General features: G+C 57.9%; 11 protein-coding genes across 11 annotated transcripts; 5 read left to right on the top strand and 6 right to left on the bottom strand.

The window, feature by feature from the left end:
- Positions 1-337: 337 nt before the first annotated feature.
- MKK02DRAFT_25119 (Golgi transport complex subunit 5-domain-containing protein) lies at positions 338-3,344 on the bottom strand (the record flags this gene model as incomplete). Its single annotated transcript, XM_053086989.1, has 9 exons — positions 338-677; positions 726-944; positions 1,003-1,235; positions 1,283-1,450; positions 1,513-1,907; positions 1,965-2,124; positions 2,181-2,216; positions 2,385-3,080; positions 3,132-3,344. 9 exons carry the CDS (start codon positions 3,342-3,344, stop codon positions 338-340), a joined length of 2,460 nt encoding a protein of 819 aa, XP_052945017.1.
- A 229-nt stretch (positions 3,345-3,573) lies between these two features.
- Positions 3,574-4,489, top strand: MKK02DRAFT_43919 (mitochondrial import inner membrane translocase subunit TIM22; the record flags this gene model as incomplete). The annotated part of the gene is made up of 4 exons (XM_053092679.1): positions 3,574-3,748; positions 4,001-4,206; positions 4,265-4,425; positions 4,480-4,489. The coding sequence occupies 4 exons, from the start codon at positions 3,574-3,576 to the stop codon at positions 4,487-4,489; spliced, it is 552 nt and encodes a 183-aa protein (XP_052945016.1).
- Positions 4,490-4,766: 277 nt separating this feature from the next.
- MKK02DRAFT_43918 (uncharacterized protein) lies at positions 4,767-8,583 on the bottom strand (the record flags this gene model as incomplete). Its single annotated transcript, XM_053092678.1, has 2 exons — positions 4,767-6,968; positions 7,015-8,583. The coding sequence occupies 2 exons, from the start codon at positions 8,581-8,583 to the stop codon at positions 4,767-4,769; spliced, it is 3,771 nt and encodes a 1,256-aa protein (XP_052945015.1).
- An 827-nt stretch (positions 8,584-9,410) lies between these two features.
- MKK02DRAFT_43917 (putative nuclear matrix protein NMP200) lies at positions 9,411-11,132 on the top strand (the record flags this gene model as incomplete). The annotated part of the gene is made up of 5 exons (XM_053092677.1): positions 9,411-9,426; positions 9,472-9,555; positions 9,605-9,673; positions 9,722-10,082; positions 10,133-11,132. 5 exons carry the CDS (start codon positions 9,411-9,413, stop codon positions 11,130-11,132), a joined length of 1,530 nt encoding a protein of 509 aa, XP_052945014.1.
- Positions 11,133-12,426: 1,294 nt separating this feature from the next.
- MKK02DRAFT_43916 (uncharacterized protein) lies at positions 12,427-13,149 on the top strand (the record flags this gene model as incomplete). Its single annotated transcript, XM_053092676.1, has 1 exon — positions 12,427-13,149. One exon carries the CDS (start codon positions 12,427-12,429, stop codon positions 13,147-13,149), a length of 723 nt encoding a protein of 240 aa, XP_052945013.1.
- Positions 13,150-13,605: 456 nt separating this feature from the next.
- MKK02DRAFT_32704 (uncharacterized protein) lies at positions 13,606-14,497 on the bottom strand (the record flags this gene model as incomplete). The annotated part of the gene is made up of 3 exons (XM_053088559.1): positions 13,606-13,673; positions 13,727-14,413; positions 14,473-14,497. 3 exons carry the CDS (start codon positions 14,495-14,497, stop codon positions 13,606-13,608), a joined length of 780 nt encoding a protein of 259 aa, XP_052945012.1.
- A 321-nt stretch (positions 14,498-14,818) lies between these two features.
- MKK02DRAFT_36639 (uncharacterized protein) lies at positions 14,819-17,765 on the bottom strand (the record flags this gene model as incomplete). The annotated part of the gene is made up of 4 exons (XM_053089467.1): positions 14,819-14,948; positions 15,012-16,402; positions 16,463-17,520; positions 17,747-17,765. The coding sequence occupies 4 exons, from the start codon at positions 17,763-17,765 to the stop codon at positions 14,819-14,821; spliced, it is 2,598 nt and encodes an 865-aa protein (XP_052945011.1).
- A 205-nt stretch (positions 17,766-17,970) lies between these two features.
- On the top strand, positions 17,971-18,491 carry MKK02DRAFT_32702 (uncharacterized protein; the record flags this gene model as incomplete). Its single annotated transcript, XM_053088558.1, has 2 exons — positions 17,971-18,281; positions 18,332-18,491. 2 exons carry the CDS (start codon positions 17,971-17,973, stop codon positions 18,489-18,491), a joined length of 471 nt encoding a protein of 156 aa, XP_052945010.1.
- Positions 18,492-18,800: 309 nt separating this feature from the next.
- Positions 18,801-21,528, bottom strand: MKK02DRAFT_36623 (putative beta-glucosidase; the record flags this gene model as incomplete). The annotated part of the gene is made up of 4 exons (XM_053089462.1): positions 18,801-20,061; positions 20,106-20,636; positions 20,684-21,336; positions 21,427-21,528. 4 exons carry the CDS (start codon positions 21,526-21,528, stop codon positions 18,801-18,803), a joined length of 2,547 nt encoding a protein of 848 aa, XP_052945009.1.
- A 1,585-nt stretch (positions 21,529-23,113) lies between these two features.
- MKK02DRAFT_32700 (putative phosphatase) lies at positions 23,114-24,374 on the bottom strand (the record flags this gene model as incomplete). Its single annotated transcript, XM_053088557.1, has 2 exons — positions 23,114-23,796; positions 23,840-24,374. 2 exons carry the CDS (start codon positions 24,372-24,374, stop codon positions 23,114-23,116), a joined length of 1,218 nt encoding a protein of 405 aa, XP_052945008.1.
- Positions 24,375-25,175: 801 nt separating this feature from the next.
- MKK02DRAFT_36621 (putative glycerol-3-phosphate dehydrogenase) lies at positions 25,176-26,395 on the top strand (the record flags this gene model as incomplete). Its single annotated transcript, XM_053089461.1, has 3 exons — positions 25,176-25,400; positions 25,448-26,070; positions 26,116-26,395. 3 exons carry the CDS (start codon positions 25,176-25,178, stop codon positions 26,393-26,395), a joined length of 1,128 nt encoding a protein of 375 aa, XP_052945007.1.
- Between the last annotated feature and the right edge of the window lie 268 nt (positions 26,396-26,663).

Genomic DNA, 26,663 nt, shown 5'->3' with positions numbered 1-26,663 from the left:
ACAGTTGCTGGGCGGGTACTAGTAGCGCATCCACGCCCTACTCCGTGGAGAGGTCGAGAGAGGGCAGAAGCAGGGACAGGCATCAAATATATCTCCCTCTTGAAAGGGCACGACGGCTCGCTTGCTCTCAACTCCGACACATGATCCCCGGGACTGGAAACATGGCCAAGGACGGAGTACCCTGGCACTTAGCCCCCAACCAAAACGCATATGGAGGACGGGCCCCCGATGCGTCCCAAGGTATAGCATTGTGTGACAACAATGAGCTGGCTGCAGGCAATAGCGTTCCACAATGTGCAGAATGGGTGTGCCAGGAGATATCCATCCCGGCCTAGATCTACTCATCTCTATGTCTAGCATGCTCCAACACCTCCTTTACGATCCGCACAAACTTCTTTTCTTCCTCATCACCCTCTTCCGGCTCCTTGCCCTTCACCTTCCCAGAACTCGTCCCGTCAATCTGGTCATCCACCGCCTTTTCCAGCAAATCCCACTGTTCCTTCTCATCCGCGTGCTTTTGAACCCAAAGAAAGTACTCTTGCTCTGTCCATCCATGAAGCTCATGAGGCAGTCGGAGAGGCGAGAGGACGATGATGTGGTGTAATGTGATAAGCGGAGGAAGGTGGACTGTCTCGACCGCATTGGTGAGGGACGATACCGGGGAGAAGAGGATTTGCCTGAAGATTGTCAGAGCCAGCGCTTGACTTGAAAGGCAGCCAGCTCACCTGAATGCTCTCAGTGCGAGGTAATCATCGCCTATTCTTTCCAGCTTCATACCGCCTCTTTGACCCTGCACCTGGCCCGTCGTCAACAGACTCGACAGCCCCACCTCCAGTTCCGTCATATCCGTCGTGAGCTTCAGCTTACCGCTTTCGCCTAGTGGCCGAGCGATAGACGCATGAAGCAGAAACGTCCGGATAATGTATCCCGCGAGCGCAAGGACCCTACCCTCGGTCAGCTCGGCATCGTCGCCTTTGGGCCAGTGATGTATGGAGAACTGACCACGCGCGCATCGCCTCTCCCATCGACATCTTGCCCAACAACTCCATCTTGACAAAGCTGAGCTTGTCGATAAGGTCCTGCATGTACGGGCTGCCCCCGCCGCTTCCCATCGACATGGGGTCCATTGGCTTGCCAAAGTCGACCTTGTGTATTCGACTGGAGATACTGGCGAATTCGCGCTTGAGGGCTGTGTCTAGCGCGTCGGTGATTTTGGTGTATGTCGCTTTGATCGACTATTAGGTCAGCTTGGCTTTGCTGGAAACACTGGAAGCTAGCTGACAGATATCGTTGGTGACATAATCTCCCATACTTTGGCTGGAAATTCCGTCTCGATGAATAGCAGATTGTACCAGCAGTGATACAGGAAGCCGACGAGTTGGCAGTTGATGACCTGCGCGGGAGTAGCATTGGGACCGATCAGCGATACAGCCGTATAATCGTTCACCAGCTACAGCTGTCAGCTTTTCCGACGCGGGGGCGGGGCACCCTGAGGCAGATGCGGCAGCTCACCATGCCGTCCACCTTCGCAATCATCCCTTCCAACACCTTGACCGCATTCCGCGCTACTGTTCTAACCAATAGCGGGTCAAATCTTGCCGAGTCTAACTCGTTCGTAATCGTCCGAGCGACCGTCACACCAGCTCCGGGTCCAGGAGGACTACCCCTTGCGGAGAGGTAAGAGGCCAGAGCGCCCGAGACAGTCTCGTTCATCCGCGTGGTCGATTTCGAGAGGTAGAGTGTTTCGAAGGTGGAAATCGACCGCAGGACGAGGACCGCTTCCGGTGACTGTTGATCTCGCGTATAGACGGTCTCGGTGTGCATGGCTATCTTGGAGAAGAAGTCGTGGAATATACGGAGCAGGCGGGGGTAGCCTGTTGACAAAGCTTGTTGAAGCCATGCAGAAGCTAGATTGTCAGCTTCGAGGGGTTCCAAATACGGAATCATCACATCAGCTGACCCACTTTTCGCGACATCCTTCGTCTGGGTCTCCAGCGCCTTGGCTAGTGTCGTCCAGAATGTAAAGCTCGGCCTCTCATCCAAGGTCTTCATCACCACCTCCAAGAACTCAACATGCGTCTCGGCATCCTTTTTGAGCTTGAGCACCTTCTCGAGAGTATACACCTACGTCTCATCAGCTATGCGCCATGTTTCTCATTTTCCGGCCGATAAAAGCTCACCTTGATACAGCAATTGGCGACGTCCTCGATGACCCGCTCTAGCCGACTCCATAGCACAGTAATCCACTGCTGCGTGTTACTGCTTGACGGCTCGGTCGCTATTCTTCCCCTCGACGCAAATTTGGCCGCGGTGCTCTGTGCATCTGTAGTGTCAGCTACCAACGGCAGTCCTGTACCATGCATTAGCCTACCCTTTCCAGCTACCTCTTTCCCTATTGCTGCCGAATCAAACGCCCTCGTTATCCGCAGCGTCACCGCGTCGTTCAGGTCCGCCAACAAATTTGATACCAGGTCCGGTAGAAGCCGAAGATTATGCGCAGTTTGCAACGACGACGAAAGAAGAGGTTGATTCAGGTCCGATAGACCATTGATGACCATCCCCTCCATCTCCTGGATGATTGTATCCCTCGCAGCGTCCACTTTGGGGGCGAACGCCTTGACAAAGTCGAGCTGTCCGAGCGGGATCGGCTCGAGACCGTGCGCCATCCCTCCCGCTTCTTCCGCTGGAGGCGGATGCAGCAGGCTGTCCAGCTCCGCAACCGACAGTGCCGCCTTGGCTAACGCCCGCTCCTTCTCCCCTTCCCCAATCTTATCCGCCGTGGCCGCATTCATACGCTCCATCTGCCCCTCCATCCGCTTTGCGACGAGCACAAAGCGGGCTGCGCGACGAGTGAGGTCCGACGCTTGCGCAACGAGCTTTTGGCGCTGAACGAGGAGTGAAAGCGTTTCGTACGGAGTATGGATCTTTGTGTTTAGGCGGTCGAGGGAGGAGGAAAGGGATGTGAGAGATGTTCGGATAGGCTGGATATGTGATGAGAGCGCTAGTGATGCGGTGAGATGCGCTAGAAGGAGAGGGTAAGAGGTAGAAATCTCTTGTCTGAGGTGCTTCGTGACGTCCTCCTACTCGAATCAGCTTCCAGTCGACGTCATACGGACACGATAGCTGCTCACAATGCCATGATTGAGCTTGGCCAGCTCCATGCCTATATCTCCCTTACCGCTTCCAGTACTCGCCGTACCGGCCTTGACTGTGGATGCCTCCCCATTCTGCACGGGCTCATCATCCGGCCGGTAGGCTTGACCCGCGAGTACCGCGTTCGCGTACGCGTGCACGTCGAATCTGTCCGACAGAAACGGGGCCTGGTCGATGTAGTTTTCGGACATCGTCTCGAGCTATCTTCTGGGCATGCTGACCCTCTCCTGGGATAGTGGAATAGAGGTACAACAGGCAAGGACCCATCCCACCCCTCTTCGGCGGAATGTCAAAGGTGCATGCGCACGGATCAAGTCGTTCCGTCGGAAGCGCGGCTGGTTCAAAGCAAAAAGTTGGCCGCCGGCTCTACACCTTCTCTATCACTCGTCTGTCACTCACTCCGATCTATAGCTCAGCATTATGGCCACCCCTATCCCCCTTCTCGCGCCGTTATATCTGCCAGGGCAGGAACCTGTACCAGCAGGAACAACGCCAGAGGAGCGTGCAGAGATGCAGCAGGCGATAAAATATCAGAAGATCCTGGCGGGGGCGCTGGAGAGTTGTCCCTTGAAGGTCGTCATGTCGGGCGGTGCAGGTAAGTCGAATGGGCGGGCTATGATGTGGATGGGGGATTAGGCATAGCTGCTGGTCGAGACAGCAGGGCAGGTCATAAGGGCGGCGATGGTCTGGGAGGGCTATGAGGGGTGCGGAGGATGAGCTGTTCGCAGGACTGATGCCACACACCTGCTGGGCTATAGGCTGCCTATGAACCTGGGAAGCGCTTCATCGGCTCGGGCATCACTTGCTCCCGTGATCGTTCCTACAGTCTCGGAGCTGACGCTTTCAGGACTCGGTCTCGGAGCCTTCTTCAGCCTAATGTCCGCTTCCTTCGCATACGAAGATCCCCTCTCCCGGGCCTCGACAAAGCTCGTCGGTACCCGCGCCCAAACCGCATTCATGTTCAAAGAGATGGGCCGGAATATGTGGACCACAGGAAAAGGGTTCGGAAAAGTCGGAGCACTATACTCAGGTGTCGAGTGCTGTATCGAGGGTGTAAGCTATCCCGGCCTTACAGCTGGATGAAAGGGACCCAGGAGCTGACAGTGATCAGTATAGAGCCAAGAACGATATTACGAATGCGGTATCCGCGGGGTTCTTTGCGGGTGCGCTGCTCGCGAGGCAGTCGGGAGTCAAGGCGATGGTGGGCGGAGGAGCGGCATTTGCGGCGTTCTCGGGGGTGATTGACTGGTGGTTGAGGAGTCCACCATCAGAGTGAGCTCTGCACCGCGTAACGATGTTTAGATGAGCGCTCAGCTGACTGATTAGGGAAATATGAAGCTGCTCTGATCTTCTGTCTGTTCATCCGAGCGACTCCATCTATCTAGCTCCGCCTCTTTACTTGTACCCGCCACATTTAGGCCACCGCCCCTCTCCTACCGGACTACCAGAATACGTCATGTTTGACCCATGCATGATGATCTACGCTGTACTGCTACCTATCTACTTGTACAATACCTCCGCTTTCAATGACCTAATGCTATATCAATCACTGTCCCAATCTACGTGTCTACCTACTTCTCACCTGCTATATCTGCTATCTACTACCTCTAAAGCTACTTTCCCCTCCTCCATCCGCTCTTCCACGTCCCCGATCCACTCCCACTCCCCCTCTCTGCCTGCCTTATACTAGTCTCCGACTCCCTCCTCTTCGCAGCCGCCGCCAACACCTTGACCGCCTCATCCCCCTCGCCCTCTTCCGGCTCCTCACTCCCCATCCTCCCCTTAAAGCTAAATCGACTGACCGGCGACCCCAAGTCCAAATCGCGTCCACTCCGATCATCCCCAAAACTCCCACTCCGGTCAGACCGGAGCGACTTGACCCGCGAAATAGATGCAGAAGGGGGCGAGAGGTCCCCGACGGTGATTTGCGAGATGGCGGTGGTTGTCCTTCGGATGGGAGAGGGGAAGAAGGCCGAAGTGGACGGGGTGGAGGTCGTGGTTGTAGCTGTGGCCTGGGTGAGGGGAGAGAAGCCGGACGAGCCGCGGACGGTATGTGTAGAAGTCGACGATGCCTTTTTTCGGAGCATGTTGCGGAACCGTTCGGGGGACTTTGGCGGTGGTGCGGCGGCTGGTCCAGGGGAAAGATTAGGATGAAATTGCTCCTCCCGCTCCCTCCGTCGATGTGGAGAAGAGAGGTCCCGCTCCTCCGAGTAGCCCCGGTCGAGGGGGGACGGCTCGTATTCCCGAGGCGGAGACTGGTCTATGGGCGGTAGAGGCATCGTCTCCCCCTTTCCCGGCGACCGCCTGAAGCGTGACACAAAGCTCGCCATGCTGCTAGACGAGCGTATGACGTCCAGGCTTCGCCGCTCCCGCGCCCCACTCAGGCCCGAAACGGGGGATCCCCCGCTTGTGTTCTGCCACCGGCGTGAGGAGTAGTCATCCGGCGATCGGGTGGAATCGAGTGACGACCGGGACAGGATAGACTCGGACCGCCTGACCGTGGGTGACGAATGTTGCGCTGAACGGCTGGTATTGGGCGTAGTACTGCCAAGCTTGGTTCCCTCCCTCAACAGCTTCGGAAGGTCCAGTATCACCCTCGTCAATTCCCGGATGGACTGGTCCGACGCGCGCCCAGCCTCCCGGAGGAGCGGCAGCAAAATATCAAAGTCCCGCCTGAGCTCGTCGATATTTGGGTTGTCCAGGTCGATCGCGACGTTTGTCCGATTTGCCGTGGCCAGCGAGTCCCGGACCGACGTATTGATCGTCTCCTGCGCCGATATAGTGGATTGCAGGGCTTTGACAAGGTCCGGTACCGCGTCCAGAAGGTCAGGCGGGAGCTTGAGCTCCAGCGCACGGAACGCCTCGAGGAGGAGTCGCCCGTGCTCCGTCTTGGTAGCGTATGCGTCGAGCGGAGATGCGCCAGCCCGGCCGTTCACAGAGGTACTGCTCCGCTTGTGCCGAAGCTCCGTGACCGGCGGACCGTGTGAAAGACGTGATGTCGCCCGACGCGAGGATGAAGATGGACTCTCCGCCTGTGACTCCTCAAACGTCCGACGATGGAGCCGATTGATCGGTGCGGAGCGGTCCGACCCCTCCCGCATGCTCGACATGGACGTGGCGGGCCGAATGCGCGCGTGAGAGGTGATCCGGCTCCTCCCTTCGCCTGATGAAGGCCGCTCATACCGCCTCGCAGGGGAGTCAAAGTCTCCTACGACCGAGACCGCCCGGTCCTCTTCCCACTGCCTATTATGCAGCTCCCTCGATTCCTCGATCCTCCGCAAGACCTCCAGCGGATCCTTCTTTGACTCATAGTGGTTTGAACGGGTATCGACGACCGAAATTGAGTCCCCTGGAGTGAGGGCGAGTCGAGACGACGAAGACAAAGTGGAGCTCCGGGACTGGTATCGCCTCCGCTCGCTTCCCGGCGCCTGCTCCGAGTGGCTGTCCATCACGCTAGCCGACCGGCTCATCGAGCGCGAGTCGCGCAGCTTGGGCAGGCCGCGATCGACCGTGTCTGTTCGGAGGTTGGGCAGACCAGAGAGCGACTCTGACCACTGCCGACGCGAGTATGGCTCTCGATTCCTGCTGGCACTACTAGCTGACCGATCAAGGCCCTCAATCCCTTCGTGCCGTAGAAACCGGGAAGAGGGGGAGTCGATCGAGTCTGTCCGCCGGGACGGGGACGTGAAGTGTGATGAGGGGGAAGGGAGGTCCGATAGGCGCTCTTCCGGAGACTCAGCCAGCTGGTGGACCCTGGAGCGAGACGAACTGCTCGGCAGACCAATATGCGTGGTGTGCTTTGGGGATGGTGTGTACTGCACATCAGCGGGGGAGCCTTCTCAAGATTCTGGCTGGACATACTGGCTGAGATGACCTGAACTCCGTAGGGAGGGGCTTCCGCTTCCCGCTTCCTGCACTACCTCCACTCCTATCCCTCTCAGTGTCCTCCCATGTGCCTCTATCTCTCGTCGTGCTCGCATCCGCTCGTTCCGGGCTGACAAGCTCCTCAGCAGTTGCATGGTTCCGCGCCGAAGCTGACGAGAGGGTGGCGCTTCGCCTGAGCGTGTTGTTTGCAAACGGAACGACGGGGGATGGTCGAGATGGGGCCGGCGAGGATGAGTCGGCGCCTCGGATTGTGGACTTTTGAGGCGACCGTCCATCCCGGGTGGAGGTGGATGTCGAGGGACGGGACGAGCGCTGGTTGACCCGCTTGACCTTCTCCTCCGCTTCCCGGATCCGATCGTCCAGCTCCGCGCCGCCAGATATACGCCTGAGGAGCTTGACAGCCGTCTCGCCCTTGGTGGCCGGCTCCGCGGCTTCCTGTCCTCGCCGTCTTCTCTCCCCCTCCCTCTCACTCCTCTCCCCTGTATCGACCGTAGACCTCCGTACTATCTCCCTGCTCGTTTCCACCTCAACCCGCCTGTCCTGCTCCGCAGAAGAATACGACTCGACGGACAAGCGGGATGAGCGCCGAACGAGCCCTTCCCCGGCCCCACCATTGACGCGTCTCGTATCCTCCGACCCGCCGGACCTACTTGATGCCCTGCTGCCGGTCGCGACGCCCTCCGCCATGTCCTCCAGGCTTGTACTCGAGGGAAACCCGACGGAGCGCCTGGACGAGTGCCGGCTGAGCCGCTCGACAGGTGAAGCGGCCGCTGGGGATCTGCGGCTACCCTCAGCTGAAGCCGATGGCGCAGGAGACCACTTCTTGACTGGAGATGGCGTGTGGGTCCTGTCGCTCATGCTCGGAGATCCGGCGGACGAGCCGGGCAGGCTGACGTCCCGAAGAGATAGGTTGTAGATGCTGGACGAGGACGAGGTGGAGCGAGTCATACCCGAGGATACCTTTGGCTGAAGACGGCGGCGAGAGGACTGTGTGTGTGAAGTGACGGAGGATGTCCGCTGATGCGCGGCCGTGGTGCCCGAAGACGAGGCCACCGAGGGCGTACGAGGCTGTAATCGAGGCCGGCTTGATGAAGGTATTCTCACGTTGGACACCTGCTCCGCCCTGGGCATATCGTCCAGCGATGGGGAGGCAGCTATACCCAGCCCATACCCCACCTCGCTCTCCGTCCCGGGCGGACTGGGCAGCCCGATATCCCGATCAATATAGCTACCCCGCCGACCTCCTTCTTTCCCTTCTTCCGACCCTTGACTATCCCCTCCTCCCCCTTCCCTCCGCTGGAAGAACTCGAGACGCGGACTTCCCAGACCGACACGCCCCGTAAATCCTAGTCCGATCGTACCGACCTTGGAGGCCTCGTCTCCGTGGAAGAGGGATGATGTGGGTCGACGCGCAACAGGAGGTCGGTCGGAAGTCTCGTCAGCCGGCGGAGCGGTAGATGATGGCGTTCGGAGGGAAGGCCGCGAGGGATGTCGACGAGGGATAGGCGGCGGACGGTCCACCGGACCCGCAGTGGAGCTAGACATGGCCGGTGAGGTGTATTTGAAGAAGAGCGGGAAGGAGGATCGCTGGACGCGACAGCCGTGTGCGAGCCGGATTTCCTATTGACACGAGGCTGTTTACGTAAGGTGAAACACCTGAAACAAGCGTGAAAATGTGAAACGCGCCACTCTGCTCTCTCGGTGCGGTGGCAGACCAGCTGTTCTAGGGCGTCACGTCGTGCGCGAGGGTCGTGGAGAGGACGCACGTATCCCCGGATCGTGTAGGCCATAATCTCGGAGATTCTGTCTCGATAGCCTTCCATCTACGAGTACTCAACACAGCCTCAAGCTGGGCATTCCGCCACCCTGCAAGTGGTAAACCGCGGAGAGCGCGCGACAGACCTTTTCGCCCTCTCGCTGCGCAGAAGCTTCCAATCTCCGTCTCAGTCATCTCACCATCATACATGGTAGCTGCAAGCAGCTGGGTCATTTGACTGCTGCGTCTCGAAAGTCTGTCTCTTAAGATGATGGCCATTACCCGCCATCCTAAAGCTGTAGCGGGCATATAAGGCCGATTTTCCGATAATATTCAGCTGATCATGCTCACAGTAGCTGATATCAGCGAGAAGATGAGCCCATTCACCAGGACGACTGCACATGCATGGGCGGTATCAGAAGCTTTGAGCCTCGAAGTAAAGCTTCTCCTCCAGGGCTTTCCGTCGGAAAGTGCTGTCAGATGACGTGGCATTTCAGGGGATCAAAAGCTTCCGTCACCTGGCTGGCTGGCTGGGTTGCTTTCGCGCACACCTCACTCAGGCTCACTTGCTATTGTGTTGCTCCTCATACCTTACCCTCATAGACCCATAGACAGCATGTTCTTCTGTGCTAGTGAGTGGCTCAGACAGCCGTGTAGGGAATACGCTGACTCCACAGTCTCCGGGTCTCCCCCTACCGTCCCGGTCGTCTCAAAGACGTTGGGAACAGTATACGAAAAAGCTCTGATTGAGCGATACATCGGTACGCTTCTGCGCTCAGGTATACTGGAGGACGAAGCTAAAAAGAGTAGAGGAGAATGGAACGGACCCAATCTCCGGCGAACCTTTGACCAAGGAGGACTTAATAGAGGTAAAAGCCAGTGAGTGGAATTCGCAACCGAGATGGAATGATTGTATTGACGAACTAGAACCATCCACTCTTCCCCCTCGGCCCGCCAACCAAACATCCATCCCCGCTCTCCTCACCTCCCTCCAGGCCGAATACGACTCGATGATGCTCGGCTCCCTCGAAATGAAGAAGGCGTTCCAGTCGTCGAGGCAAGAACTGGCGAATGCGCTGTATAGGGAAGATGCGGCGACGAGGGTGATTGCGCGCTTGATGAAGGAGCGGGATGAGGCGCGGGATGCGCTGGCGAGCATACAGCAGACGGTTGGGGTCGCGCCTGCGTCAGCAGAAGAGGAGGTGGAGGAGGCTGGAGATGTGGAGATGCGGCCGGAGGGGAGTTTGCCGGTGGAAGTGGAGGAGAAGGTCACAGAGACCAACACCGCGTGAGCTTCTAACACCTCACATATCTGGCGGTACTCAGCTCATTCTTCAGTCTCTCGGCTACTCGGAGAAAACGCAAGCCTGCCCCAGGTTACGTCAAGTCTGACGGTATCGCCTCATACACCCAAACATCCCACGTTCCCTCTCTTCACGCTACCAAGCCCGCCGGCATCACCGCTCTCGATCTCGCCGCTGACGGCAACGTCATCGTCACAGGAGGCGCGGACAAGGTTGTCCAGATCTTCGACATCGAGGCGTCCAAGGTGCTGGGCACGCTCAAGGGGCATACCAAGGCAGTCAAGCACGTTGTGTTCCGGGAGCAGGAGGGTATGCCGCGGGTGGTCATCTCGGGCGGAGACGACAAGACGGTACGGATCTGGGGAGAGGATGACGGCAAGTGGAAGGCTAAGGGGAGCATCACGGGGCACAAGGGGGAAATCACGGGTCTCGGTCTTCACCCGTCCGGCGCGTACGTCGCTGCCGGATCGACCGACTCCACATGGAGCCTGTACGATATCGCCGAGGCGAAGAGCGTGGCCACCTACAGCGCTCTTCCCGGGATGGACGGTTCCTTCTCCTACACCTCCTTCTCGGCCCACCCGGACGGTGTCCTCCATGGCGGAGGAACCAAGGACGGTCTCATCCGCGTTTGGGATGTCCGCCAGGCATCCTCCCTCGCAGCTACCATCGCCTCCCACTCGTCCGACGTCACTTCCATCTCCTTCTCCGAGAACGGCTATTATCTCGCTGCCGCCTCCAACTCGGACCCCACCGTCAACGTTATCGATCTCCGGAAACTTACCGTCCTCTCGTCCTGGAAATTGCCGGCCGAAAATACCGTATCAGAAGTCCGCTTCGATACCTCGGCGCAGTTCCTTACTGTCGTGGGTACGGATCTGCGGGTGTATGCCAACAAGACCTGGGAGGAGTTGCTCAAGTTTGAGGAGAATGCGGGGGTCTTGACGGGCGCGAGGATGGGCAAGCTGGGCAAGGAGATTGTGCTCAGTGGGATGGATAGGAGTATAAGGGTTTTGGGGGATAAGGCAGAGTAGAGTGGAACGATATGGCCAGCAAAATGTAACTGAATCGATGATCGCGGCGTGGACTGATATCTTGACGAAGGCGATACTCATCTGATCGCGATCGACCGAAGATGCGAGTCCGCCAGTCTGATGGGTGGAGTAATTTGGCGGAACAGGCCCAGACTGCTTTGACTGCGCCGCGCTTAGTCTACCCCAGTTCCGGTTCGAGTTGCCTGAGTCGTTCAAGCGTTACTCTGAAACTCGGCGATTCACCGCTGCCTCTTGATTGGGAAATGTTAGGGTTGGCTTCCGCGAAGGACACCGAGTAGACCTGCTCCACTTTCAGTACTCATGTCTGCTGATCCCTGATCCGCCACCTTCCTTCCTTTTCTCGACATGCATGTTTCTTTTCTCTACGCGAGTCGAGATTTGGCAGGCTTTCCTGTTGACATTTACTCCCATGACGTGGGCTGATTGCCTGATGAAGTGAGACTCATACCATGCCCTCGACCAGCTGGTAATTGACGTTTCAAGCTATGCTTCCGTACAAGTATACTCGAATACATCATTGGCCTATGCAGACAGTACTGCACTCGCCTACCGCGGATATACAGCGAAGACTACGTGTTCTGATGGTCAGGATGGGCACGATTGTCCTGGCTGAATGAGTGATACAGTGAGTGGCTCCCACGAGCGCACAGTCCGGCAAAGTGGCAAACAGGTGGAAATCGCTCGGACAGAGGGAAAAGCGGGCAGGGCGCCGGAGAGCCTCTAGACCCCCAAACCCGATCGAGGTGCACGTAGGGAAACAAAGGGACTAGAAGGACGTCAGCACGGTGAAGACGGATGACTTGCAGATCTTAGTCGAAATGTTGGAACGCGTGTCACTGATTCCGACCTTTCATGCTGATCTCCGTTCGAAGACGGGCGAGATTGTGCTTGTTCGGTTCCCCGTCGTAGATTGCGCTCGCAAGCGAGACGTTTGGGCAGATTGCGATCGCAATCTAGCAGGTAGGACAGCACAGCATGACCTTGGTGAAAGGAAATCCTGGCAAATTGCGCTCGTAAGCGAGGTGTTTGAGTAGATTGCGAGCGCAATTTAGCACGAGAGACAGCACAGCATGACGTTGGAGAAAGGAATCCAATGTGAGTCACGGAAGGCCAGCTCGCTGGGGCTTGGGGGATCCCTCAGCGGACTACGTATATAAGGCCTGCCTGCGAACGCGATCCCCTCGTTTTCACAACACTCATCGGTCAAGGTCAACTTACCGTACTACAACGAGCAGCCTCGCGTCACAAGCCAGAACAGAACCACCTCATCACCATGCAACGCCAAGCCGATACCAGTGGCTCCGCCGACGATACGTTCGTTGCGTGGTTCACTGACAGGCGCTCTGGCGCGGCTCTCAAGCTGAGATCGAGCGGTCAGACTCTCGGCAAGGTTTCCAACGCTTTGCGAAACATGAGCGAGAAGGGGAGTTACGAGATGGACGGCGTCGAATCGTGGGCCAGGACTCCCGGTACCCATCAACTCAACGTGCGGCGCCGTGCGCGTGGCGCGATCCCAGGGTTTGACGATGCAGACTTCACAGAGATGGAAGGCGCTTCTTCCCTGAAGGCAGACTCAAACTCCGTACACCACGAAAACTGGGATACGTCTCCCCTGCTCGAGGTTCTGCGCATCTCCGACAGCGGCTCGCGCGAGCTTGAGGTCCACAGCTTCGCGAGCGGGTCTGCATTGCGCGTCCCTTTCACCAGGCCGTTCGCGATTGCGACGAGGGAGTCCGAGGTCAAACACTACCGGCTCACCTTCCCGGGCAGCAAGGACGATTGCCTCAGCTACCTTGAGAAAGCTCATCCCGACATTCGATCAGAATTGCAAACTCTCTTCGGTCAGGGCCAAGCCAGCTTCAGCCAGGGCGAGCCCGTCGACATCGATGCGCTGGAGGCAGAAGTGAGCATGCGCGAGCGACTCACTCAGCAACTCGCTTTCGAGGCGAAGCAGGCGATGAAAGTCTTCATGGATGACGATGGTGAGGGGCCCTGAGAGGACGCCCGGAGGGCCGCAGCCACGATCCATTCCCTATACTCCACCTTTCAAGCACGCATCATGTACTCCAATAGATCTACCGTCGGATGACCATATGTATATATGACCGTTGACCGAGAGATGCAGATATAACTCGATGGTAATACTAGGCAAAATGCTGCCTCCCCAGATGGTACGTTAGTGACGCGCGCCACGGGAGCTCTGGGAGTCAATTTAATCGAGAGTTGACGTTATAGTTGGGCGCAGAATGCAGTTAGGCTCACGGACAGAGTTTCGAGTCGCTCAGATGTCAGGCCATGAGTTCTCACTACTCTTGTTGGCTGGAGTCAGCCCCGAAATAGCTTATAAATCTATAGTCAGGCGGCGCATGGGTGGCTTGACCGCCAATGGCTCCAACAGTCTGAAATGCTCACGCAATATATCGAATTTACTAGGCAAGCTTGGATCGACAAGCTACAATTCCTTAAGATATGCGGAAGGCACCAGGCCTTTCCTTCCGTTCGCATCCTCGCATGTCCACCCTAGCTGATCAGCGCTCTCATCGCGTCAACCCCTTTTCAGGTAGAGTACTCACAATCTGCCGATGTCTTCTGCGACACATATATCACCTGCCCCTCCTTGACTCCCAAATCACCACCATCCGACGCATCATAATCGTACAGCGCCCTCGCCTGTCCCATCTCGGCCGCTGCGACCGGCGCCGCCGCGCGTCTCGGTGGGGCTCCTCCCCTCGCCGGCGGCGGACCCGACATGTTCATCCCCGCCATCCCCGCGGATGGCGATGTCGGACTCGCTTCCTGTCCCTGCCCCTGCTGCTGCTGTGGTCCTCCGGCGCGGTTCAAGCTCCCATGGGCCGAGTTGACGATAGCCGCCGCCCCGACCTTGCCCAACGCATCCATCGCCGCCTGATTCTTGCTCAACATCCCTAATCCTGTCCGGGCGCCCGACGTCCCCATCTTGAGTCCGCCCATGATCATACGAGTAGCCATATCTGGCTTCTCGCCAGACTGCTGTTGTTGGCCGAAGCCAAAACCGCCACCGCCGGCGGAGGGTGCGCGAGGGGGAGGGGAAGTAGGGGATTGCATGGGCGGGAGGGTACGGCCGGCGGCGATGGGCGGGGCCATGGGTGGGAGAGTGCGGCTGTTGCTGGAGGCGGAGGCTACGGGAGAGGTGACGTGTCCTCCACCCCCGCCACCGCCACCGAGAAGGTGAGGTCGGGACTCAAAGTACTCGTCCAGAAGGTCGAAGAATGCGACTTTATCTACACCGTTTGTCAATTTCTTTCCACGCCCGGAGTCTCAAAAGTAGACTGAGCCTCACCATCGTATGTGAGATTACTGAACATCTCTTATTACTCCCTTTCCGAAGCTAGACACTAAGTGTACTATAAGAGTCTAGTAGGTACAGATCACAGAACAGCTTGCTTGGCATGGTCCCATCGCGCGAAGATAGCCGGGTAAGTTAGTTACGTCATAGCTGCAATTGCCTAGAATTGCCTCTAGAGGGAATATTAATTCCAAACTCCTCATTCCTTCCTGGCCTCCCTCCTTCTCCTCGGCGCTGTAGCTTCATCCACGAGTGGGCCGACCTCCCCCTCCCGCCACAACATCTGACTCCCTAATCAAGTTGCAGATACGGTTTCCCATCCAAAAAATCATTATATTCGTCACTCCTCAAAAGCAAAAGCACCCGCACCCGCCAGTCCCTCCTCCCTCCCCAACATCCCATACCCCTTGACCACCTCCATCTTCCGACTATGCCACCCGACCCCGCTGCTCACTCTCCCATTCGCCGTACTCAGACTCATCAACCACCTGCGCCACGGATGGGCCTGGGGCAGGTGTCTCGCAAACGTCCACTTCTTGCCATCCTCCAAGACCTCCTCGATCCACCCGGCCGATACGTCGACATACCACCCTCTTCCTCCTTTCGAGCGGATGACTTTCCACTCGTTGCTCCCTCCTTCCGGCCCGATCGAGTTCCGGATGGAGGAAGACAGCTCAATGACACGGAGCCGGGACGGACCGGGGTTCTTGAGCTTGCCGGGAGGCGCGAGCGCCTCGGCCATGGAGAAGGGAACGGTAGTGAGGGGATTGATGAGCCGTGCGTGGAGCTCCAGAGTGAGCTGAAGGGCAGTATTGGCGGGCCGAAGGGCAGTGTCCGCTGCTGTGCCCGTGAGAGTGAGAATCTCGACGTTGGGCGCGAGCTGGAGGAGGAAGGTAGCGATTGGAGGGAGGGGAAGTAGGGGTATGTGGGATAGACCGAGAGAAACGAGTGACGGCTGAGGGGGGAATGTACCCGGCAGAAGATGCTCCGCCTTGAGCATGGCAGACGAGATGTCGAGATACCGCAGCTTGCCACTTTTGATGCAAGGAGCTTTGGTGATGAGCTGTAGGAGGTCGTCGGACCGGAGAGCGTTGCCCTGGGTACGGTTGGTGTAAAGATTGAGCTCGCGCAGGTCGTTGACGGCCGGGGAGAAGCAGAGGAATTGCACGACAACGAAGGGGTCGAGGCGGGGACACCGAGCGAGGGAAAGGCTCGTCAGGCGTAAAGAGCGGGGACAGCGGTCGATGAGGGAAGTGAGGTAGGACGAGGAGACCTTGGTGCCCGACAGGTCCAGGTGTGTGAGGGCGGAGAAGGAGGGGAGGATAGCATCGAGGATCTTCTCGTCGACACCGAGGCATCCGCGGAGGGACAGTCGGTGCAGATGGGGGAACATAGGAGGCCGCCGCTGAGTTTGAGATGCCGATCGTTCCCCTCGCCGAGAATGACCCTCATCTTCCGTCTCCGTCTCCGTTGACGAGGTATTCCCAGCGGCCCGCTTCCTAGATCTCCCTCGTCCCCTATCTCCCCCACTCTCCTCCTCACTGACCGCCTCGTCTGGAGCGTAGTGATGCTCGTAGAACTCCCTCATCCCATCCTGGAACGTCCGGCTGACACACCCCGTGAGATCCAACGCCTCGAGCGGAGTAAACATCGCCCGACGACGCCATTGCTGATCCTCTGTCTCGTGCTCGTACGGAACATAGGTAGGACGAGGGGGATCAAGCTGATCATGGGTTTGTGAGGTGTCCGAGGGTCCGAGGGAGACCGAGCGGATGCGCGAGAGGGAGGAGCCGCGTTGAGACGATAGCCGCCGTTTGATCCGTGGACGCTTCGTCCCGCGGAAGAAGAGCTCTTCGATGACTTGCGAGCTCAGAGCAGAGTCGACGTATTCGGTCATACACAGGGAGACTAGGTTTGGCGCATTCTGATTGTCAGCGCAGTTCGACATATGTACACACTCGATCAAGGGAGAATCTCCACCTACCTTGATAAACCCCTCCAATCTCCCACCGGTAACGAATCTCCCTCGCACCGCCTCCTCCTGAGATCTCCTGCTTCCTATCGTCCTGAAGTTGACAAAGCTCAAGTGGCGGATGTACGGGCCCGGTGGCGGTAACAACTCCGGGTTGCAATTGAGCCAGTGTTCCTCTTCGGCCGGCGGCAGTCCCGGTGGCTCCGGCCTTGGAGGAGTGAGGATCCGTGAGTCGTTTGATCCGTCCCTCCTCGTCCCGACATCCATACCCTCGATCCCTGAAGATATCCCCTCCTCATACATCTCCATATCTCCGCAATCCTCTTCCCTGTTGTTGACGTTGTTGAGCGAGGTACGCCTTCCTGCCGAGAACGACGGACGGCGCGGCCATGCCAGACCCGGAGGTCGCTGTAGGGATATAGACGTCGGCAGACTGCGATCCATGACGGCTTGTATGCCCTCATCGGCGAATCCGATGCTGCGCCGAGGGGAGCGGGACCGACCGCGAAGCTTGGAGGGGAGGATGATGGGTGAAGGGGAAGTTAGGATGGACTTTGTTGCAGGCATCGGCAGCCCCTCGATCTTGAGCGGAGCGAGGGGACTTGTCCATGTCGGGGATAGGATAGGGGTAGACGCCAGAGTTGCATCTGGCGCAAAGGAGGGGTGAATGGGGTGTTCGCCGATCACGGGCGCAAACATGGAGGGCGGCGTCCTGCTAGGAAGTGTAGGGGTCTTAGGCACCAGAGTCGCCGCCGGAGGTAGTCCAGCTGCTTCCTCATCTTCGTTGTTCTCCTCCAGCACCTCCTCCGTCAGGGCATTGACGATGGCCAACCACCCTCTTCCGCCCTGCACATCCACGCTCTCCCACAACCACGGCCGCGACGCCTCGAGGAGCACATGGCATGCTTTCGAGACTTGCGAGATCTGTCCAGTGACAGCTGCGCCAGAGAAGGGAGGAGGGTCGAGGTAGCGATGGTATTGCGCGGGAGGGGCGTTCTCGTCCCGATTATCGGCGTAGAACGGGGGCGCGAGGAGGGAGATTGCGTGTGAAAGTGTTTCGAGGGGGAGGTCTTGGAACCGTGCCATCGAACGCGGCTGCGCTCTGGATTAGGTGAGGCAAGGTGGTGATATGTAGAGAAGAGCTATGGTCCTACAAGGTGGTTGATGAAGGCAAGACCAAGATCCGAGAAGAAGCTTCAGATGGGCGCCCGGGTGGCGTCGAATGAAGGATTTTCGCTCGGTTTCGTAGGGCTTTCTACGAGATTCTATTTGTCTAGCCTCCCTCTTTTTTCGCACCTGAGTTCCCAGTCTGCATGATCTCAGCCGCCTCTCCCTTGCAGTCTGCTCACTGCTCTGCATGCATACTACAGCCAACCTGTGTCGCCCAAACTTTCCCCACCTTGTGACGCCGTATCGGCTATATCCGACCACCTGAAACGGGAAATTACGAGAGCGCTTGGATTCCTTTCAAACCTTCCTCACTTGTGCATTCGCCCATCACACATCACCTCCAGCCGACCATGCCCCGCCCCAAAGCCCCCACGTTCGACTTTACACCCACCTCCCTCCCCGCAGACCATCTCCTCGTCCACCTGGGCCCACCTCAAGGCTCCAACAACTTCTCATCGGTCGATACGACGGGCACGCCCCGTCTCGTCGAACTCAGCAGCAAGCTGCGCGGGCGGGGCGCGGTGTTGGTTGCGAGGGGAGACTTTGCTTTTGTGAAGCTCTTTCCGGCTGATCCAAAGGGCGGGGAAGAGAGGCTGGTGGGTGAGATCGTGCAGGTATTGAGTGGGAAGGAGGTTAGGGATTTCAAGCGGAGTGGAGAATGGTTAGTCTGACTTGGGTCGACCATTATAGTGATAGACACTCATGGGACAGGCCCGAAGGATTCGGTGATCCCGAGCCCGTGGCGGAGGAAGTACGTCCGGAAGACAGTGCAGACTCCGAGTCTGACGAGGGGGACTATTACGAGGAGGACGGGGCAGCGGACAGCGATCAACAAGAGTTGGACTCGGCCACGGCCAAGGAATCGGCGTAGCTTTCTTGTCGCCGAACCTCAACAGAAGACGCACAAGAAATCGGCCCGCACACCGACCATCACTCCCTAGCCCACTGGGCGCTCCCCTTTTTCCAGCGCCCTGCTAGGCGTAGTTTCGGCGCAGGGCGGTCGGCGAGAGCGAGGTGAGGGCGTTAACGAGGAGCATTCGGCGAGAGAGGAGGGCACGTAGAAGCCGGGACAGTCAAGATGCTACAGCTACATAATAAAGCAAAGCTAGGACAACAGATTATAGACATGAGATGAGCTGGATTCCCCTCAGATCCCTCTTTCAATCTCCCCATTCCAACCCTAGCACTGCCCCGGACAGAACATCCCCTTGACCCCCTCATCCGCACTATCCTTGCCAACCACAACACCCATCTCCCCGTCCGGTATCTTCCACCTCTGCGCCGCCACATCCCATATACTCAAATCATACCGGCTCAAAGTCCACTCGACCCGCTTCGCATCCCATGGCCAGAGCTTGACCTTGCTAAAGTCCCTAAGCACCTTGGGCGGCTCGCCCGTACTCGCCGGGAAAGACAGGTAGAGCTGTGGCACCTCGCAGCCTGTAATATTGCCCACGTTCTGGACGTCGATGGAGACATGGTAGAATGGGTCTTGGAGGTATGGGGTAAGAGATGAGCCGACTTGAGTCGTGTTGCCGCCGGATGCACCGGCATGATGGACGTTCCGCGAGTGGTGTTCCTGGATGTTGGACGTTTGGGTCAGGGGAGTAATGAGGAGGTTGGTATAGTTGAACTTGGTGTATGACAATCCGAATCCGAAAGGGTACCGAGGCGTGATTTTCCTTTCCTGGAAATGGCGATAATCGATGAAGAGTCCCTCCGTGTAGTTGACCTGGGGCTGATACGGTGGGCCTCGGACGGGGACATAGTCGATATCGGCCGGATAGTCCTCTCGCCGCTTGGCGATCGTATACGGTAATCGCCCCGACGGGCTGTACGCGCCATACAGCACATCCACCAAAGAGTTGCCGCTCTCCTGTCCTGGCAAACCCGCCCACAATACCGCCGTGACATTCGGATGCTCAATCCACTTCTCCATATCCATCGGCCCGACCGAGTGGACGATGACCACGACATTGGATGAGACGTTCGCCGCTGCCAGCACGACATTGTCGCCGTTATTCCACGCAGAGAGGTTGTTCCGATCCCCGACATTCCCGTCGTACGTGATGTACTCTTCGCCCGAGTCCGAGTGAACGCCGACGAGCACCAGGTCCGCCTGAGCGGTCTGCGCGCGTGCCTGAAGGGTCTTGAGGTCCCAGTCGTCAAAGTGCCAGTCGAGGAGGGACCGGTCATGCCGTGCTTGGTAGGAGATGGCGGTGAGTGGGTCCACGAGGTAGGGGAATTCCGCGGTACCTGATCCCCAACCCATAGCGAGGGTGCCATTAAGACCGCCGCGATCTTCAAAGCCGTTCGGACCGCGAGGGGAGGGGGCGAGATCTGAGCCGGCGAGGAAGATGGATCGGGGGCGCTTGAGGGGGAGGGTAGAGTTGACATTCTTAAGCAGGACGGTTGAAGCTGCTCCGATCTCCCGAATGACCCTGTATGATCAGCTTTCCTCCTGGCTGTGGATGCTATCACTCACACGTCGTGATCCGCTCTCACATCGACGTGCGAATTGTTCAGAGTCGACAACCGTCTGAACGAATCGAAGTTCACAGCCGGATACCCCTCATCTTGTCCAACCAAGAACCACCCCGCCAGTATCCGCTCCGCCATATCCTCAAGCCGAGCCGTACTGACGCTCCCGTTGCGTACCGCCGCCGTGAGATTGTACCCGAAATAGCTGTCACCGGAATTGAAGACGATATCGCCCGGCATGGTCATATCCAGCCCGTTGATGGCGGCCAGGACGCCCGAGTGCGTCCCTTGCCAATCGGACATGACGTAGCCTTGAAAGCCGAGGTCCGTCTTGAGGATCTGGTTGAGCGTTTGCGCGTTTTGGCTGGCCCAACTGCCGTTGATGAGGTTGTAGGATGCCATGACGGAGACGACGTCGCTCTGGACCGCTCGGAGGAATGGGTGGACGTAGATCTCACGTAGGGTCCGGTCGTCGATGTTGGAGGAGGACATCTCGCGCTTCCGCTCGACTTCGTTTCCGACATAGTGCTTGACTCTGCGGAATCAGCTTCTGCTCCATCCCACCAGATTGATCTCACTCACACAGCCTGGACACCCGCATCCTGCATGCCCTTGACCGTCATCTCGGTCGCCCATCCCGACAGATATGGATCACCCCCGAAGCTTTCCCAGTTCCTGCCGCCAGCCGCCACTCGACCCATGTTCGTCGCTGGCCCCAGCGCAACGTTCGCTCCCTTGCCCTTGAACTCCTCCCCCATCGCATATCCTCTGGCATACATCAGATCCTTGTCAAACGTGGACGCCACATTGATCCCCGCCGGAAACGCCGATACGTAGTCTGCGAGCCGGACGCCGAGGGGTGAGTCCTGCAGGCACAGACCGGGGAATTTTTGGGAGGGGATAGCGGGGATGTTTCCGAGGCACCGACCGATCTGCCAGCCTGCGCCGGTGGCGAGCTGGACTTTCTCCTCGAGAGTCCAGTTGGAGAGGTAGGCTCGCGCTTTGGTGTAGGCGGCGTCCCATCGCGGAGAGGGGTTGAGAGAGGTACGGTTGAGAGGGGCGGGGGCTTGAGGGGAAGTATAGCCCGGAGGGACCGAGTCGAAGTAGTTGGGCGTTGGGGCAGCGGCGGGATTGTAGAGTGTCGCCGACGCGTAGGCGGCCGTTCCGGTCGAATTGAAGTAGACGCCTGTTTGGGTGTACCGTGGTGACGAAGCGGTAGGGGATCCGCTTCCTCCCTCGGGTGTCGAGCCGGATCCGTCTTGCAAAGCATATATTGGGAAGGCGATGTTCTGGGCGAGAGTCGACCGGTCAATGAGGAAGAAGACCGAGAAGTAGAGGACGAGGAGGAGCATGATGGTTATGGGGATAGGGCAAGATGCCGCTACGCAGCGAAGGGACAGAGGGGGTGGGTATCTGGAAGGCGGCATGTTAGCTGTAGTCTTCACTTGGTATATAAAAGTAATGTCGCATGAGACAAGGCAGAAGGGGAAGCTCACAGTATAGCTCGATATCACGAGTAACGAGTAAGAGGGGTGAGTTTCAGACTCAGCAGAAAGGATCGGCGGTAAGGGCGTCCTTTGATACGACGCCTTGCGACTTTGCTCGACTGATATCGATCAAAAGTGTATAGGACCACTGACTTGCGACCGCGAAGATTGAATGAGATAAAGAGGCGAAGTCGTCCTGACAGGATGGGAATGTACGCCGTCTGACCTTCAAAGCGATGCGAGCGGATGCGAGGTCCAATCGAGAAATACGCCGAAGAAGCGCCGTCCTACTGTACGGCCCACAGACTGGCCCGGGGAAAATGCTTCTGCCGAGCAGCAGCAGCAGTCGGGGAGCTATGTAGCTTCGATTGCTAAGCTTGAATTGGGCTAGCAAGACATGTCTACATGGGCTAGCTGAGGCAAAAGAGGGAGAGAAGCCAAGCGGCCTCCACACCGTGCGGCGGATCTGTGCGGACAGATCAGCCGATCCCCCCACTTTGCCCCACTGCAAGTGCGTATGCCTACATACACTCTGATGGTCAAGATGCTGATCCGTCCATCAAGGCTTTCACGGACATAGCTGATAGAGATGTCTCACCATTATCCTTCTCGGCCCTGCGAAGTCTCATGCACAGTGCAATATGCAGCTCACAATCGACCTTGACCTACAGGTGCCATGACCGGGGCCGGTTAGAGCGGCTATCATGACGTCACTAACTGTCTCTCCCGCCATGGGTACGCCATGCCCAGTGAACTAACTGGTCATTGAATGAAACAGACCCGAACCTCACATCTAACAATCACCCAGCATCTCTCACTGTATACACACCTCAACCCATATCAATAACAACCAATCAACATGGATGCGGAAGCCAATCAACACGGAACAGAGACCCCAGATGCCCTGCCGTCGCACAGTATCAAAGAGGACCCGACCTTCCTGGACCAGGCCAAATCGTCCCTTAGTGAGTTCTAGTCCCGCCGTCGTGGGATTCATGCAGTACACGCTGAGACCTTTGCAGCTTCGAGCGCACTGGGAGCAGCCAAGAAGGCGACGGACGTGCTAGACCGGAGTGGGATCACTGCTGTAGCGGACGACAGTGGGATTGAGGATGGCACGAGGGCTGCGACCAGCTCGTACAATACGGAGGAGATGGCTGTGAGTGCTCCTCCTCAGCATCGCGGTATACTGTCCGGTGGGATTTCAGAGTATCGCTGATTGCGTAGATTGGCGGCGAGGAGCGACCAAGCTAGATCATTCGTTTCGAAGTCACCGCTGTTGTACCAATCACCATTATACTCGAGTACCAAGATGTAGCGCCTGATCTACTTGACAGAGGGTTGTCGTAGAATATTAGGACGCTCAAATGAAGCGTCCCGCCTGGACCATAGCTTGTCGATCCACACCTCCAGGTCGGGCTCCATCCTCAACTGCTTTGGTCTGCATATCAAACGCTACATCTCATCTATCCCGTCTAACGGTCTATGGTTTATGGAAGGCTACACTGACGATCTAAAAGCTAATCTACTCCTCCAGGTCAAGCTCCCTCCTCGGCTTCATGGCATTCCCAGCAAACGCCTTCTTGAACGCATCCAGCGTCACCCCCTGGCTCTGCTGCGGCAGCCCCTGCGTCGCCCTGTTGTTGACTTCCGCCAAATCCCGGTCCTCCGCACCTGGCGATCCCGGCCTGGACGGCACTGGCGACCCCACGACCGAATCATTCCCTGTCAACTCATCCGATCCCTTCCATCCGCTAGTGGCCGCCGCCCTGTCTCCGCCCGAAAACGAGTTCATACGCGAGCCAGCGGGTGTCATGACGGGGGTGGCGTCAGGTGTGGCGCGGGGGTCCACCCGGTCGATAGGCTGCTCAATGACCATGGCGAAGGTTTTGGTTTCCGGGTCCCACTTGGCTGAGACGTGCGAGAGGTCCTCGACGAGGAAGTCGGGACGCTCCTTCTCCAGCGAGGCGCGGTCGTGGGATGTGCAAGTAGCGAGGACGCGGCAGCCGGCTGCCTTACCGGCGCGGATACCGGTGGGTGCATCCTCGACGACGAGGGACTCGAAGGGGGAGGCGTTGCATCCCTCGGCACCGAGGAGGTAAGGGTCAGGGAAGGGCTTGCCACGGGTGACAGAGTCGGCGGTGACGAAGATTTTGGGGGTGGTGAGGCCGGCAATGGGGATGGCTTTTCCAGCGTAGAAGAAGGTGGCTGAGGGTCAGCTTAGGTCACGCATCCAAAGATATAGACGTACATGATGTGCAAATAGCCCACTTCTCCTCGCCTCCCCTAGTCTCCTTCTCCTCGCTCAGGCTATCCAAGAGGTGCTTGACACCTGGCAGGACCTCAATCCCGCTCTTGCCCGTCTCCTTTGCCATATCCTCAGCCGCCTGGAGGATCTTGGACTCGAACCGGATGACCTCCTTCTCGAGCGTGGCAGGGTCGGAGATACCGCACCACTTCTTGAGGACGTCAATGGTGCGCATACCGTGCGCCGAGTGGAGGATGTCGTCAAGGTCAAGAGGGTACGTCTCGGCGAACATTTCCCAAGCCTTGACGACGGCGGGAGAGGAGTTGATGAGGGTTCCGTCCATGTCAAAGAGCACCGACTCGATGTTGATGTGGACGATGTGGGGGTCGGTAGCGGGGGTCATGGCGCCGCTGCCAGAGCCGGAGCTCTGAGCGTGGGCAAAGGAGCTGCGACGGGTAGGAGCAACCGAGGCGGGGACGGAGTTGGCAGGGGTTGGCATGGCCGACATGGTGAAGGCTTGCTTGGTGAAAACGGACATGGTGAGTGAGGGTGTATGTGGTGTGTGTAGTGTGAGTGAGTGGTGCTGTGAGGCTGTACTTGAGAGATGTTGGAGGAGAACCAAGACAAGTCGGAGGTTTTATCAACAGCTGCAGGCGGACTCAGAATTTTCACCTCTGATGTCAGTCTGACTTGGCTCAGTCTCGGGTTCCCGACATTTGGGGATATGCCTTCGGGGCGACGGGCTGTCCTTGGTCACTCCACCTCTGTCACGCATGGAGAGACCACCTCCACCCTAGGCCCGACGGAGACTGCGGAGGTCGGAGAGCGAAAAAAACTTCGCCTTAAGGGAAAGAGGCGTTCATTACCGCCGGCTTAGCATGATGTCATGACGTCATCACCCTGTATCTGCCTTATCTTGGAAAAATTTGAAACACCCTCCTTCTCCCACCTTGCGCCCCCTTCTGCGCAAACCACGTCGGCAGCATACTGACGCTTTCTCGGCGGCTTTACCGAGATCTAGAGGCGGACACGGTCGGGAACAACGCGGCGCGGGATGATGTATACCTTGTCAGAGCCGGTCTGGACCCTTGGACGGGTCGGACCCTTCGGAACTGGGGATGTCTCTTGGCTCGGTGATGTGTGACGAGCGGCCCCGAGGTGTCTGACGGGCAGGGGAAAACTTGCACCACGTTGCAAGAGGTGACAGCTCATTATAACACTGATCATATTGCACTTCATCTCTGTCTAAAGTCCATCTACAATAATCAGTAACGAAAAGCACACCATACACGCAATGTCTTCATCCAGTGCCTCTCCCCTCGCTCAGCCCATGTCCGACATGTCTATCGACCCTCCTTCCAACCTCACCACTCCCGCCTTCACGCGCCCCTCGTCCCCTGCGCCTCAACTACCGCCATCCCCACTCAAGAGCGGCAAGCACAAGATCGCCGTCATTGGGTCGGGATCATGGGGGTCTGCTCTGGCAAAGATTGCTGCAGAGAATGCATGGAAGCGGCACGACGAGTTCCACTCGGAAGTGCGCATGTGGGTGCGAGAGAAGCAGGTGAGTCTGACTTGATGTCGAAGGACGTACAAAATGCTGACTTTTAGGTCAACGGCAAGAAACTGACTGAGGTCATCAACCGGACACACCTCAATTCTCGGTACCTCCCCGATATCCCCCTTCCCCGCAACCTCGTCGCCACCCCTCACCTCAAAGACGTCGTCAAGGATGCCACCCTGATTGTCTTTGTCACACCCCATCAATTCCTTCACACTGTCATCCGCGAAATCTCGGCACCTGGCATCCTCACTCCCGGCGCACGCGCCATCACCGCCATCAAGGGTGTCGAGGTGAACGGCACCGACATCTCCACATTTGCCAGCCTCATCGAGGCCCAGCTCAGCATCCCCACCTCGGCACTTTCCGGCGCCAACATCGCTCTCGAAGTTGCCAAGGGGCAGTTCTGCGAGACTACCATCGGTGTACCGGGACGGGCGGACGCGCTGCTCTGGGAGGCGGTCTTCGACAGTCCGGACTTCCGCGTTGCGACAGTAGATGATGTGGCGGGCGTCAGTCTGTCGGGCGCGTTGAAGAATATCGTCGCGCTGGCCGCGGGAATGGTGGACGGGATGGGCATGGGCGGGAACACCAAGGCGGCGATTCTGAGAATCGGTCTGCAGGAGATGAGGGGGTTCTGTCTCGAGTTCTTCGCTGGCTCCAAGGCTGAGACGTGAGTAGCTTCTTCTGTGACTCATGGCATCAAGCTGACAAGCAGCTTTTCGAACGAGTCAGCAGGTATCGCCGACCTCATCACCACATGCTACGGCGGCCGTAACCGTAAATGCGCCGAAGAGTTCGCCAAGACCGGCCAGCCTTTCGACGTGATCGAGAAGAAGCTCCTCAATGGCCAAAAGCTCCAGGGGACGCTCACGTCCGAGGAGGTCAACCGGTTCTTGCTCGCCAGGCGGAGGACGAAGGGGTACCCGCTCTTTGAGAAGGTGTACAAGATTGCGTTTGAGGGGATGCCCGTCAACGAGCTGGTCAAGGGCTTGTAAGCGAGGATGAGTAGTTACCTGTAGCCTTAGCTAAGAATCCGCGATGCCTTGCGAGGATGCGACATAGAAAATAGATGAATAGATGATCAAAGTAGAGCGACTGGCTGATCGATCCGGTTGGAGCTTCGCTGTGGTCAGCCTCTTCTGCTTCCAGCTGCATCATTACTCGGCCTAGGAGACGCGTGAGCGAGCGTGGGCGACCGTCGCCGTCGCGGCCTGGCTTCTCACAACCCTACTCGTTCAACCCCAATATGGTCATCGTCGGGAA

The sequence above is a fragment of the Dioszegia hungarica genome (genome assembly GCF_025882075.1).
Source record: "Dioszegia hungarica strain PDD-24b-2 chromosome Unknown MKK02contig_8, whole genome shotgun sequence".
Classification (NCBI taxonomy): Eukaryota; Fungi; Basidiomycota; class Tremellomycetes; order Tremellales; family Bulleribasidiaceae; genus Dioszegia; species Dioszegia hungarica.
This window is presented reverse-complemented; position numbering and strand designations above follow the sequence as displayed.